This window comes from Macaca mulatta, chromosome 1 (assembly GCF_049350105.2).
Source record: "Macaca mulatta isolate MMU2019108-1 chromosome 1, T2T-MMU8v2.0, whole genome shotgun sequence".
Lineage (NCBI taxonomy): Eukaryota > Metazoa > Chordata > Mammalia > Primates > Cercopithecidae > Macaca > Macaca mulatta.
Genome location: NC_133406.1, coordinates 117,303,640 through 117,316,687, shown reverse-complemented (window position 1 = coordinate 117,316,687; position 13,048 = coordinate 117,303,640). Strand labels below are relative to the sequence as shown.

General features: G+C 49.7%; 3 protein-coding genes and 1 pseudogene across 7 annotated transcripts; 2 read left to right on the top strand and 2 right to left on the bottom strand.

Annotated features, from left to right (window-relative positions):
- The first annotated feature begins 985 nt into the window (after positions 1-985).
- H4C14 (H4 clustered histone 14) lies at positions 986-4,420 on the top strand. Of its 5 annotated transcripts, none has more exons than XM_015151420.3 (3): positions 986-2,191; positions 2,580-3,073; positions 3,188-3,486. In XM_015151420.3, exon 1 carries the CDS (start codon positions 1,014-1,016, stop codon positions 1,323-1,325), a length of 312 nt encoding a protein of 103 aa, XP_015006906.1. In that variant the 5' UTR covers positions 986-1,013; the 3' UTR covers positions 1,326-2,191; positions 2,580-3,073; positions 3,188-3,486. The 5 variants fall into 5 exon arrangements, with proteins under 5 accessions (XP_015006906.1, XP_077805163.1, XP_077805154.1 ...); XM_077949037.1 differs by having other exon boundaries at positions 2,485-3,073; XM_077949028.1 differs by having other exon boundaries at positions 986-3,073; positions 3,188-4,420.
- Positions 4,421-8,172: 3,752 nt separating this feature from the next.
- Positions 8,173-8,614, bottom strand: HIST2H3A (histone H3.2). Its single transcript, NM_001374548.1, has one exon. It carries the CDS (start codon positions 8,593-8,595, stop codon positions 8,185-8,187), a length of 411 nt encoding a protein of 136 aa, NP_001361477.1. The 5' UTR covers positions 8,596-8,614; the 3' UTR covers positions 8,173-8,184.
- A 954-nt stretch (positions 8,615-9,568) lies between these two features.
- H2AC18 (H2A clustered histone 18) lies at positions 9,569-10,136 on the bottom strand. The gene has a single exon (XM_077948946.1). The coding sequence runs from the start codon at positions 10,079-10,081 to the stop codon at positions 9,689-9,691; it is 393 nt and encodes a 130-aa protein (XP_077805072.1). The 5' UTR covers positions 10,082-10,136; the 3' UTR covers positions 9,569-9,688.
- LOC144337478 (histone H2B type 2-E-like) lies at positions 10,106-10,886 on the top strand (annotated as a pseudogene).
- The last annotated feature ends 2,162 nt before the right edge of the window (positions 10,887-13,048 follow it).

Below are 13,048 nucleotides of genomic sequence, written 5' to 3'. Positions count from 1 at the left end.
TACGCGGGTTCCCCAAGATCGAAATATCAAACAAATGAATTAAAAAAAAAATACAACAAAAGCTAGTAAAAATAAAAACAGTATAACAATTACTTACATAGCATTTACATTGGATTAGGTGTTACAGAGTAATTTAGAGACCATTTAAAGTACACGGGAGGATGTGCATAGTTATGTGCAAATACTACGCCATTTTCTATGAGAGACTTGAGCAACCAGGATTTTGGTATCGGCGGGAGCCCTGGACCAATCCCCCTCAGTTCTACCGAGGGAGAACTGTTTTGTTTCTTCCAGCACTGCTTTGACCGACAGTGTGTTGGGATTCGCTGACCTCCATGAGAAAGCTTGGCAGCATGCTGAGATCAATTTTCCCAGGGCCAGAATTCTCCTGCGTGAGCTAAAATAGAGTGGCTCGGTCCAACAAAACAGAGCCTAGAGTCAGGAATTATGGCGAACCCGCTCCCTCCCGTCCTCCCTTGGCGCACAGATCCCTGGCGCCGCCGCTCTTGAGGTCGCCTCTCGCGTGCCGGCCTCATCGTCGGAACGGCGCTTCCTGAGGCTTTATATAAGGACGGCTCTGAATCCGCTCGTCGGGATTAAATCCTGCGCTGGCGCGCTCCTGCCCGCCTCTGGCCTCCATTTGCTCTACCTGAGGCTCCCTCCAGAAGAACTTTCCCTTAGCCTCAGTGCAGTGCCTTTCGGGCGTCCTCAGACCAGACACAGGCCAAAGCCACCGCAGAATCCGGAAGCCCTGGGTTGGGATGTGAATTCTCCCGGGGACTATGGCGTAGCGGGACGCGGTGCGGGGGGAAGAGGGTGGGAGGGACCTGAGCAGAGTGGAGGAGGAGGGAGAGGAGAACAGAAAAGAAATGACGAAATGTCGAGAGGGCGGGGACAATTGAGAAAGCTTCCCGCCGGCGCGCTTTCGGTTTTCAATCTGGTCCGATACTCTTGTATATCAGGGGAAGACCGTGCTTGCCCTGACAGAAGCTGTCTTTCAGGCTGTAGCAGTCATGTCTGGCAGGGGAAAGGGTGGAAAAGGCTTAGGCAAAGGGGGCGCTAAGCGCCACCGCAAGGTCCTGAGAGACAACATTCAGGGCATCACCAAGCCTGCCATTCGGCGTCTAGCTCGGCGTGGCGGCGTTAAGCGGATCTCTGGCCTCATTTACGAGGAGACCCGCGGTGTGCTGAAGGTGTTCCTGGAGAACGTGATTCGGGACGCAGTCACCTACACCGAGCACGCCAAGCGCAAGACCGTCACAGCCATGGATGTGGTGTACGCGCTCAAGCGCCAGGGGCGCACACTGTACGGCTTCGGAGGCTAGGCCGCCGCTCCAGCTTTGCACGTTTCGATCCCAAAGGCCCTTTTTAGGGCCGACCACTCGCTCATCTGAGGAGCTGGACACTTGACTGCATAAAGTGCAACAGTAACGATGTTGGAAGGTAACTTTGGCAGTGGGGCGACAGTCGGATCTGAAGTTAACGGAAAGCTACTGTGGCCCATGGCGCTCACAGCCGTAAAGACTTAAGTCGTTGACCGAAAGCGGCTTTTTCACTTACTTGGGCTTTTTTTTTTTTTTTTTTTTTTTTTGCCTTTATCGATATGAAAGGTTGAATGTGCTCTAGGTTTGACCACTACTTTCTCGGCTTGCTCTTCTGGAGCAGTATATAGGCACACCTAGAGGGGCACGTCTTTGCGATCACCAGATCTGGTTCTGAGAAATAGGCACTGGCAATTTACACGTGCCTTGCTATGTAATCTCCCTATATTTGCTCAGGCAAAGTGGGAGAAGCAGCCTTAGATCTTCATTCTATAGATGCCGGCTTTCCCACCTGATCGGCTTAGATTTCGCGATTGACTGTTCTGGGCTTCATTTTACCCTCTACATAACAAGCGGGTGGACTAGATCCCTTAGTAAGGGTCCATGTTATGTGGTATCTTCAGCCACGCACTCAGCTCAATCTTAGTACAGTTAAAAAAATGAATTTCTAGCAAGCTATCTGCCCAGTGCCTGAAAAGTATCATTTCTTGTGTTCAGTAAAAAGGCTCCTAATTTAATCAAGGACCTATGAGATAACTGTCTTTCAGTTGTGGCATTGCAAGGATACAAATGCAGAGACATTTTAATGTGATCCTTCTATAAGAGTGAACCAACGATATGATCTGAAAGCAACTTCACAACTAATTCAGGTATGTGACTTCTACTTCTTAGGGCCTGTTGTAGCTTAGAATGAGAGACGTGCAGAAACGTGCCCACCATCAATACAGAAAGCACAATTTAATTTTGACAAGGCAAAAGCCAATTCTATATCAGCATGGCATCTGTTAAAGCAAGCTATTCTTTACACTACCACCTCTAAATTGCCCTCATTTGGATTAAAATGTGGGTTCACATTTCTAATCCTTACAGTTTTGCAGCCATTGCATATCCCATAAGTTTCTTTTTTGTTTGTTTTTTGTTTTTATGTTTTTTTTTTTTTAAGATTCTAGGCTTATGATTTTACTGTGTATGTATTTGGAAGAAGAAATTCTGTCAGCTCCCAAAGGATAAACGAGCAGTTGCTTTATTGGTTTTCAGATGTGGCTGCTCTCATCAGCATCAAACACTTGAGACTGAACTAAGCTTAAAACACGGTACTTAGCAATCAGGTTGCCGGCAAAGCACTGGTGCGAGACTTGCCTTCCAGGAGCTTACCAATGGGGCTGCCAGCAAAGCGGTGGATGCAAGACTTGCCCTCCAGGAGCTTACCATCAGAACGGAGAAGACAATAAATGCATAATATATAGACGACATAAATCCATACCTGTACACATTTAAGAATAAACAGTCCAACAGTAAGAGGCAGTACATATTCAATATGCTGAGAAATGTAGACAATAACTACTATAGGAATCCTAATGCTACAGGAGTCACTGGCTGCTGGGAAACCAAGGAAAACTTGGCTATGGACGTTGGGGCTTGTGTCGGACTCTGAATAAAGGGCAGAATGATTGGCATCCTACTGAGATACAGAGTAAAAGGGTTGAGGGCAGGGAGGAAGTGGCAAGAATAACATTTGTGAAGATGTCCAGGTAAGAAATAGAGGTTGTAATGCTCAAGATGTTTCCTTTTCCCTTTTAAATCTGACCTGTGATTTTCAGCATTGCTATTTCAAGTATCACTGATTTTTTTTTTTAATTTTAAAGGCAATGCTGATGAATCTATCTGATCCTCACCAAGATCCACTAAAGAAGGAGATATCAAAAATTTGAAGATAAAGAAAGAAAGGGAGTGGGGGAGAAAACACGTCCATTGTCTGAATCAGTTGTTCTCAAAATGTAGCCTCTCATCTAGCAGCACTGATCACCTGGGATAAAGTCTTGGGCCCCACCCCAGACCTATTGAATGAGAAACTGAAGAAACTGAGGGGTGAGACATAGTAATCTGTGCTTTAGAAAAGCCCTCCCGGTGATTCTGATACACATTAAAGGTTGAAAGCCACTGACTTAGGTAACAGCATTTCTTTCTTTCTCTCTCTCTTTCTTTCTTTCTTTCTCTCTTTCTTTTTCTTTTCTTTCTTTTTCTTTCCTTCCTTCTTCCTTCCTTTCCTTTCTTTCTTTCCCTTCCTTCCTTCCTTCCTCTTTCTTTTTATGAGATGGAGTCTTGATCTGTCACGCAGGCTGGAATGCAGTGGCACGATCTTGGCTGACCGCAACCTCTACCTCCCGGGTTCAAGTGATTCTCCTGCCTCAGCCTCCCGAGTAGCTGGGACCACAGGTGCCCACCACCACGCCGGGCTAATTTTTGTATTTTTAGTAGAGATGGAGGTTTTGCCATGTTGGCCAGGCTGGTCTCGAACTCCTGACTTTAGGTGACCCGCCCTCCCCGGCCTCCCAAAATGCTGGGATTACAGGAGTGAGCCACCGCGCCTGTCCTCTTTTTCTTTTTTTTAAACAGTTTTTGTTTTAATGCAAAAATATTTAAAACCTGAATATATGTTGCCCAGATGTTCACCCAAATGTTAAAATTTGCTTTAGTTTGAAGTCCAGCTAATTTGTGTATTTTTAGTAGAGACCGGGTTTCACCGTGTTGGCCAGGCTGGTCTTGAACTCCTGACCTCAGGGGATCCACCCCTCTCAGCCTCCCAAAGTGCTGGGATTACAGGTGTGAGCCACCATGCCCGGCCAATTACTGAGAATTCCTGCCTTTTTCACAGGATTATTTTAAGGATCAAATGAAAAGTTATACGTGAAAGAAGAATGACGCCATGAAGTGATACCGAAACCAAAGTTGATATATGTATTGCCTTTCCCACTCAATGTAGTTCGTTTTTTGTTTTGTTTTTTTGAGAGACGATTTAACTCTACTTACGGTGACCAGGCATTGCTTGGGTACGGCTACTACGGAAATAAACAAAGACAAATCCTCACCCTGAGAAATGTTGCCAGCCTAATGCTGAGAGGTTAAGGAAGGGAAGGGGTATTAAGATAGGAGAGGGCAGAGGCAAGGAGGAGGGCCCAAAGAGATGAGGGCAAAGAAGAGCAAGGGAGCCGGGCACTGTGGCTCATGCCTGTAATCCCAGCACTTTGGGAGGCCAAGACAGGCAGATGACGAGGTCAAGAGATTGAGACCATCCTGGCCAACATGGTGAAACCCCGTCTCTACTAAAAATATAAAAATTAGCTGAGCGTGGTGACACGCACCTGTAGTCCCAGCTACTCCAGAGGCCGAGGCAGGAGAATCGCATGAACCCGGGAGACGGTGGTTGGAGTGAGCCGAGATGGTGCCTCTGCACTCCAGCCAGGGCGACAGAGCGGGACTCCGTCTCAAAAAAAAAAAAAAAGAAAGAAAAAGGTATCTCTGGTACAGAATGGAAGCTCAGTGTGGCAGGGCAGAAAGACTATCCTGACTATGTAATCTACTAGACCAGAGCTGGCAAGAGCTTCAGTTAAGGCATGGTCATGGGTGGACGGAGAAAAGGTGATACAATTGAAAGTCAGAAGGTAGATTTAGTAACATTTGGAACTCATGAGATTTGCACAGAGGGCAAGAGGAAGGGACACCTGACTCAGAACAGATGGGGGTAATGAAGGTGGCTTCCAGGAAGATGGGGAATGTGGAAAGAAACAAATCGGTTTGGAAAGCAAGATGATGCATGTGGTTTTGGAAATAAGCTGGGTTTGAAGTGCCTAGTATCCATCCAGAAGGACCTATCTACCAGGCAGTTAGAAACATTGGTGTAGCCAGGCACAGTGGCCCACGTCTTTAATCCCAGCACTTTGGGAGTCCAAGGTGGGAGGATGGCTTGAGCCCAGGATTTCGAGACCAGCCTGGGCAATGCAGTGAGACCCTGACTCTACAAAAAATAAAAAAAATTAGCCGGGCCTGGTGGTGTGTGCCTGTAGTCCCAGTTACTCAGATGGCTGAGGTGGGAGGACCCCTGAACCCAGGAGTCCAAGGTTGCAGTGATCTTTGATTGTGCTACTGCACTCCAGCCTAGACGAGTGAGACCCTGTTTCACACACACACACACACACACACACACACACACACACACACACACACACAAAATGTGTAGCGCTCAGGATAGGGTCTCAGCAGAAGATACCAATTTGGGAGCACTTAGCTAAGGGACAGAAATATGGAAAGCAGGGAGTCAATCTCACTTGAGTTGCACGGAGAAAAGAAGATGGCCAAGGCCAGCACGGGGGAAACCAGGAATATAGACGGGGAAGAGAAAGACATGAGAAGACTGAGATGCGGACCGAGAGAAGGATAAGGGTGACCAGGAGAGTGGACAAGTCCTCTTCTAAGGAAGAAAAAGCAGTGTAAACATGGCCATGTCTCTTACCATGTAGTTCCCCTCCAAACACACACACACACACACACACACACCTGTCCCCCACTAGCCTGCCTAAGGCAGAATTAAATGTGAACAAAGCACGTTTTTCACTTCATAAAAGCCACAGATTCAGAGTGGGCTTACTGGCAACCAAGGTAGCCACGTAGAAGCTAGTTATTAGAGGAAGACGTGGGTTTGAGACAGGGTCTCACTATCTTGTCACCCACACTGGAGTGCAGTGGCACAATCTCAGCTCACAGCAGTCTCTGCCTCCCGGGCATAAGTGATTCTCCCACCTCAGCCACCCTAGTAGCTGGGACCACAGGCAAATGGCACCACTCCCGGCTAGGTATTTCTTTTTTCTTTTTCTTTTTTCTGTTGTTGTTGTAGAGACAGGGTCTTGCTATGTTTCCCAAGCTGGTCTGGAACTTTGACTTCAAGCAATCCGCCCGCCTCCGCCTCCCAAAGTGCCGGGATTAACAGCTGTGAGCCACAGTGCCCAGCCAGAGGAAGAGTATTTCTTTACCGTATCCTTAATTATCCTTTAACTGTCACCTGAGGGGAGACAATGATTTAAGTACAGGGAATGATTAAATGTTAAAACTTAGCATTTTAGAATGTTATCTTGTATTGATGAATTCAGCTTATGCTGGTCTCGCAAACAAATACGAAGACTGACAGATTCCTGTGAGTGCAGGCCTTCACAGTGCCAGGACCACAAGATGTAATGAATTCTACTCCTGACTGGATATAAAAAAAAAGCCACGAAATTTTCCTTTGAGATTCAGCCGGGGAGACCTCCTGGAGTTTAGAGGTGCCCAGACTGGTGAGTGAAAGGAGTGTGATCTGGGGTGCGGGGTGGGGGGGGCAGTCAGAGGACCTAGATGTCTGACACCAACATCCGCAGCTTCCGGTCTCTGCTCAGTCACTACTGGACCTGAGAAGCTGGGTGCAGAGATGGTGGGTGACCTGCCCACCTCTGAAGGTCACTAGTTTTTGAAGTCAGAATACCGCCCATGCACTGTGGGCCTAAGCAGGTTATGAGGGTCTCCGCAGAGACCCAGAGGCATGCTCTAGAAATTGCTGTGACCCTGGAGCAGAAACATGTGGCAGTCCCCAGCAGGGCTCACCTACACTGCTCTCCTCACTTAACACGCCTCAGGAAAGGCAAAATGGCAGCTTTACAAAACGAAGTTTTATTCCATTTTCCCTTCTCCCCTCTTAATTCTCACAGATCTCTGCGGTGAATGCTTTTAACCTGTCAACTGTGATGAAACAAACAGAAAACCAAAGCCCTGGCTTCTTTGAGGTGCAACTAAATGACCGAGAAGGTGTTACCTAAGACCTCTACGGCCATTTGTATCTGGCCCTGTGTAGAGTGGGCTCTGCAAGACCCTGCCTCACTTTCCCACTAAGAGGCCTTGGACTTCCCAGCTCCCAGAGACTATAGAGATCGCCTCTGAGGCCTCCTGTCACGATTTCCTAAGGTGAGGAACTTCATTTGCCCAACGGAGGCCCACGTTCTGCCTGTTTGATCTACTGTCTTCCCAAGGATCTGACCTCGGGGACCAGCGTCTGCCCACGTGTCCGACGAAAACAATGTCAAGGAACTACTGAGTCTGGACAGAAAATCCAGACACACCATGCAGCTTCTAAGAGGACCGAGTGCCCTCATTGGAATAGAGTGAGTCTCCTGTGGACATGAACAGGGAACAGCTCGATTAAGCCCAGATTCACAAAATTCCGCCCACACCCCGTGACCCCGGGAATTTTGGCTTAGGGGCAGGATGTGGGGGTTACCACTGTGCTGGTGGAGGTGGCGTGGGCCCGACCGGCAGCCCCAGCGCAGTTCTCCCCACGTTTGCCCGCAGAACCCCGGCGAGGCCGAGGTGGTCATTTCCCTCGCTAGCCGGAGGGCCGCGCCGGGTGAGGCCGGTTTGGGCGCGAAGCACGGGCGTGTGGCCCTCCACTTCCGCAAAGGCCAGGCGCTCTCAGGACCGCGAGCCCTGAGCGTCCGCCTGGTGACCCCTGGCCTCGGGACCGACGCCCCGTCCCTCCTGCCCTGCCTCCCCCCGCCACAGCCCCCAAGCCGGCGCCAAGGAAAGCGGCCGCAGCCCGGCCAGTCCGGATAGGCCAACTGGCCGAAGTCGGCAGAGCTCAAGATGGCACCGCAGCAGGGGACCTGACTTGTCAACCGGCCCCGTGTTTTGTTGGGAGCCCAACCGGAAGTGCCTTCCCCGCTCTAATGCCGGAGGGGGAGCACGGAGGGCAAAGCGGTACAGCTTCTTCCAAGTGCTGATGTGGGTGGCTCTGAAAAGAGCCTTTTGGATACGATGGAACCTCCGACCGAACGCGCACTTCTTAAGCCCGCTCACCACGGATGCGGCGGGCCAGCTGGATGTCCTTGGGCATGATGGTCACGCGCTTGGCGTGGATGGCGCACAGGTTCGTGTCTTCGAACAGCCCCACCAGGTAGGCCTCGCTGGCCTCCTGCAGCGCCATCACGGCAGAACTCTGGAAGCGCAGGTCCGTCTTAAAGTCCTGCGCGATCTCGCGTACCAGCCGCTGGAAGGGCAGCTTGCGGATCAGCAGCTCCGTGGACTTCTGGTAGCGCCGGATCTCCCGCAGGGCCACGGTGCCGGGCCGGTAGCGGTGCGGCTTCTTCACCCCGCCCGTGGCCGGCGCGCTCTTGCGGGCCGCCTTGGTGGCCAGCTGCTTCCTCGGGGCCTTGCCGCCGGTCGACTTGCGGGCAGTCTGCTTAGTACGGGCCATAGCGAACCAAAACACAAGCTTACCAGCGCAGCGGCGGGGAGAGAAACGGGCTGCTGGCCCCGCGGCAGCCGTCTTTATAAGCACAGTCTTTTCCCGATTGGGCGGAACAAGAATTGAAAATCCCGCGCTGGCTGTCCATTGGCTGTGACGTCACCCGTCCTAAAGTCACCGGTTGGCTTGGGCAGAGTCCTCCCTAATCCCGCCCACCCGCCTCACTTTCTACTTTCCAGTTGGCCAAGTTTTGCAAGCTTGTTTTTCCCCCTTTCCTTCAGGGTGAAAGTCGTTTTCCGTTGCAGTTTTGTCAGATTGTTCCCTGTCCGCCCTTCGCTTCCTTTCTTGTTGCGCCCAGCGGCTCCGGCATGGAACCTCATTCTTCCATTTGCCCCCAGCCTCCAGTTGCTACTTGGCGGATCGTTTTTCGCCTGTCGGGTACCTTTTGGGTGGGAGAGGTGCCCGCCCCCAGATTCCGCCTCCGAGACCCTTACTCTCCGCCGCCAAGGCGCTTTGGGAAACAAAACAGAAACTAAGACTTAAGTCAGCTCCGTGAAGCCAAGACCCAGCTCCGCCACACTGGCGAGCACTACCCGCTCAGGGTCCTCCCCATCGGGGGTGGGGGCAAGGAGCACGTCCCGCTAGTGCTAGGCTAGGTCTAAGTGCCCGGCCATGGCCTGCGGAAACCACTGGGGAAGCGCGCGCTCCGGGCGCAACACTTTAAGCGCCTTGGGTACTGCCCGCGGCGCTGGTGTTTGTGACTGTGTGGAGTGGACCGTGGCGGCACCCAGGATGTTTGGTGCCTCCACCTGCGCTGGGAAGTCCTAGGAGTGGGGACCCACTCATCGATGACCCAAGGCAGTTACGTGCTCCAGATGCAAGACGGCACACGCGCGCACACACACACACACACACCCGTTCCGTCCCGTCCCGTCCGCTGCAGGTTCGCCGTTTACTACTGAGAAACGCTGGACTGAGAGGAGCCGGCATTAGCAACTCTTTTATTTGAAAACGTGGGTGGCTCTGAAAAGAGCCTTTTGAGTTCACAGGTGCCCCTTCGAGACGCGGGCCGGGCTGGGCCCACTTGGGCCGGACGTCAGCCTCACTTGCCCTTTGCCTTGTGGTGACTCTCCGTCTTCTTAGGGAGCAGCACGGCCTGGATGTTAGGCAGGACGCCGCCCTGGGCGATGGTGACTTTGCCCAGCAGCTTGTTCAGTTCCTCGTCGTTGCGGATGGCCAGCTGGAGGTGACGAGGGATGATGCGCGTCTTCTTGTTGTCCCGAGCCGCGTTGCCCGCCAGCTCCAGGATCTCGGCGGTCAGGTACTCGAGGACCGCCGCCATGTAGACTGGCGCGCCGGCCCCCACCCGCTCCGCGTAGTTGCCTTTGCGCAGCAAGCGGTGCACTCGCCCTACCGGGAACTGGAGGCCAGCGCGGGACGAGCGCGACTTGGCCTTGGCGCGGGCCTTGCCTCCTTGCTTGCCACGACCAGACATCACAGCGATAGTAGTAGTCACTGAATGAAACTCCTGCCTGGCGACCGGAAAAGTCACCGAAAACGCCGCCGCTTCACCCTTTTATAGACAGAACGGCGATTGTCCACGGAGCACTTTGATTGGCTCAAGCAAATTTTGTCCCGATAGCCAATAGGATAGCTCAGCCAGAATCCACTCATTTACATAATCTCGTCTCTCTCGCATTGGGCGCCGCGAAAAACTCGCGAACCGCAACGCAGCGTCACGCGCACGGCCTCTGTAAGTGCACAGTCGTTTCCGGTAGAGCCCGAGACCAAGGTTCTGCCTGCGTTGTCGGCGGGTGAGAGTCGGTCTTGGGTCTGGCCGTGCCTGAACCTGCAAAGTCCGCGCCGGCTCCCAAGAAGGGCGCCAAGAAAGCCGTCACCAAAGCCCAGAAGAAAGACGGCAAGAAGCGCAAGCGCAGCCGCAAGGAGAGCTACTCCATCTGCATGTACAAGGTGCTGAAGCAGGTCCACCCCGACACCGGCATCTCGTCCAAGGCCATGGGCATCATGAACTCCTTCGCCAACGACATCTTCGAGCGCATCGCGGGAGAGGCGTCCCGCCTGGCGCACTACAACAAGCGCTCCACCATCACGTCCCGCGAGAGCCAGACGGCCCTGCGCCTGCTGCTGCCCGGCGAGCTGGCCCAAGCACGCCTTGTCCCAGGGCACTTGCAAGGCTGTCACCAAGTACACCGGCTCCAAGCGAGTCCCCGCTGCTTGACTCCAAAGTCTCTTTTCTGGGCTGCTTAACCCCTTCAGTGAAATAAGCTGTTTTCACACTGCTTACTGTAAGTTCTACTTAGGGAGTTTTTCACAGCACCTATCCCTTTTTCTGCAGCTGATGGGAGAGGAATATAAGATAAAGCCAGAATCTGTAGCTTGGTCGAGAACTACCTGGTAATAACATGGTAATGTGCACATAATTTGCCTTTTCCATAGTCGGTTTGCTACCGGGGCGGTCAGTGTAAATCTGCTCAGGAGAGTGGAAGGAAAAAATATAAATGCATATTGAGCTCGTTAAATTATGTAGTAACCTGAGAATATTCCTAAACTTTTGTGACCACGCCTCACCATGTAAACTTTCCTTCCGCACCTGTAGACCTCCATTCTATGGTTGAAGCAATTTTCCGTTTACATAGTTCTTTTGTCTCAATTTGATATTCCTTTCAGGTACTGTGAATCTATAGGTATTTATTCCTGGGTTTCAAGACGTTAAATGCTCTCAGAATAGAGTAATGGAAAGGCTGCTGTCATGGATAGTAAAGCTTTTTAGTCAAGTGTTGATATGTAGATAATTCCCCACTGTTATCGTTGGGTATTTTACCATTTTCTGCGCAAGAAATGTAATGAAAAAATTAGGTCTAAGTTTTAAGGCCTTCATTTTTGAGACTGGATACCTTAAACAATAGTTTCCTAAACAGTTAAAACTTATTTTACCCTGAAGCTTTTGAGACACACACAAATATATATACCCTGAAGCTTTTGCGACACACACAAATATATACATAAATATGTTTTATATTCCTTAAACCCCACATATTTCCACTGATCCAAATCACTGGGGGCGAGAGACAAGCAATCTATGACACAACACCAGGTGATTCATAAGTTTGGTAACCACTGACATTTGGTTATGCAGTTGCCATATTCCTTGGTAAGAACGTGTTCACAATTTTCAGTCACTATGCCCGATAATTCCCCCTCCCCACACTCCCCTTTTTTCCGAGAATTGCAGTGCGATATACAAAAGTTTCATTTAATCCTTTATTAAATCAGGACTTTATATATTTTTATTAGGATTGAAAATACATTTCAAAAAGATCAAGTGAGAACAGAAGATAAAAGTACCAAGATAATGGCATAATACAAACTTACTAGAAAATACACATTAAGCATACTGCAGTGTCCTAGTAGCCCCTTTTCACTTTTTTCTCTTTATGTACCTACATAAAATTCCAAATAGTATCTTCCAGGATGACACACTTGCTGTGTACCCCACCCAAATAAAAACAGATTTTTTAGTTATTAGGTATTGTGCTAAATATACCTTATTTTATTGCCAAAAGAAAAAAAAAAGCAAGCTTTTCAAAGCTTCATCCCCAGAAAACATTTTCTTCCTTTTACACATACCTTACATGGCTCTACTGAGAGATAAAGCCTAAGCCTGCAAAGTTAATTTAAAGCATGGAGGTGGGGGTCAGAAAGACAGTAGGGAAAGGTTGAGTTAATAAGGCAGGTATGTGACTTCATTTTAACAGGCACCTGCATGGCGTCGAGTAAATAACCAGTTATATGTGGGGGAGGGAGTGGTCAACATTTGGTCCTGGGGACTGAGAATAAGAGCAGGAAAGCAATAAACAGCTAACTATGAGAGTGACTCAATGTAATTATATTACTTGTCAATCGCTACTTTTCCTTTCTTACCAAAATTCACACAGGTATGAAAGCAATATGACATTCAGGTTCCATTATGTGTATTTGTGCACACGACTTCCCACAATAAGGGAGAAGAAAAACCACTGCACATTCGGATAAAACATGCTGGGAATACAGCAGTAAACAGAATAGAAAAAGTCTACACTTTAATTAGTGGATAAGTAAAAATAAGTGAACAAATAAATTTATATTATTCAGGGGGCCATATGTGCAATTCTGTTAAGTAAAGCAGAACATGGAGTGGAATAGGGATGACAGGTTTGATCAGTTAATACTTGAGCAGAGCTGTATACAGTAAGATAGTTATAGAATATCTTAAGGCAGAGTATTCTCAGAACAACATGGTAAGTACAAAGGCCCCAAGGCAGGAACAAGCTTGGTGAATGTGGGTGAAGCACACTGACCAAGGGAAAGTTTTGCACAGATCAGAGAGGTGCTTGAAGGCCAGATCATGTAGGCCATTAAGGAGCTTCACAGGCCATTGCAGATATTTTGTCTTTTAAATGAG

Bases quoted from the DNA above. Each gene is read 5' to 3' on its own strand.
- H4C14 (XM_077949028.1), top strand. From the start codon at position 1,014: ATGTCTGGCAGGGGAAAGGGTGGAAAAGGCTTAGGCAAAGGGGGCGCT.
- HIST2H3A (NM_001374548.1), bottom strand. From the start codon at position 8,595: ATGGCCCGTACTAAGCAGACTGCCCGCAAGTCGACCGGCGGCAAGGCC.
- H2AC18 (XM_077948946.1), bottom strand. From the start codon at position 10,081: ATGTCTGGTCGTGGCAAGCAAGGAGGCAAGGCCCGCGCCAAGGCCAAG.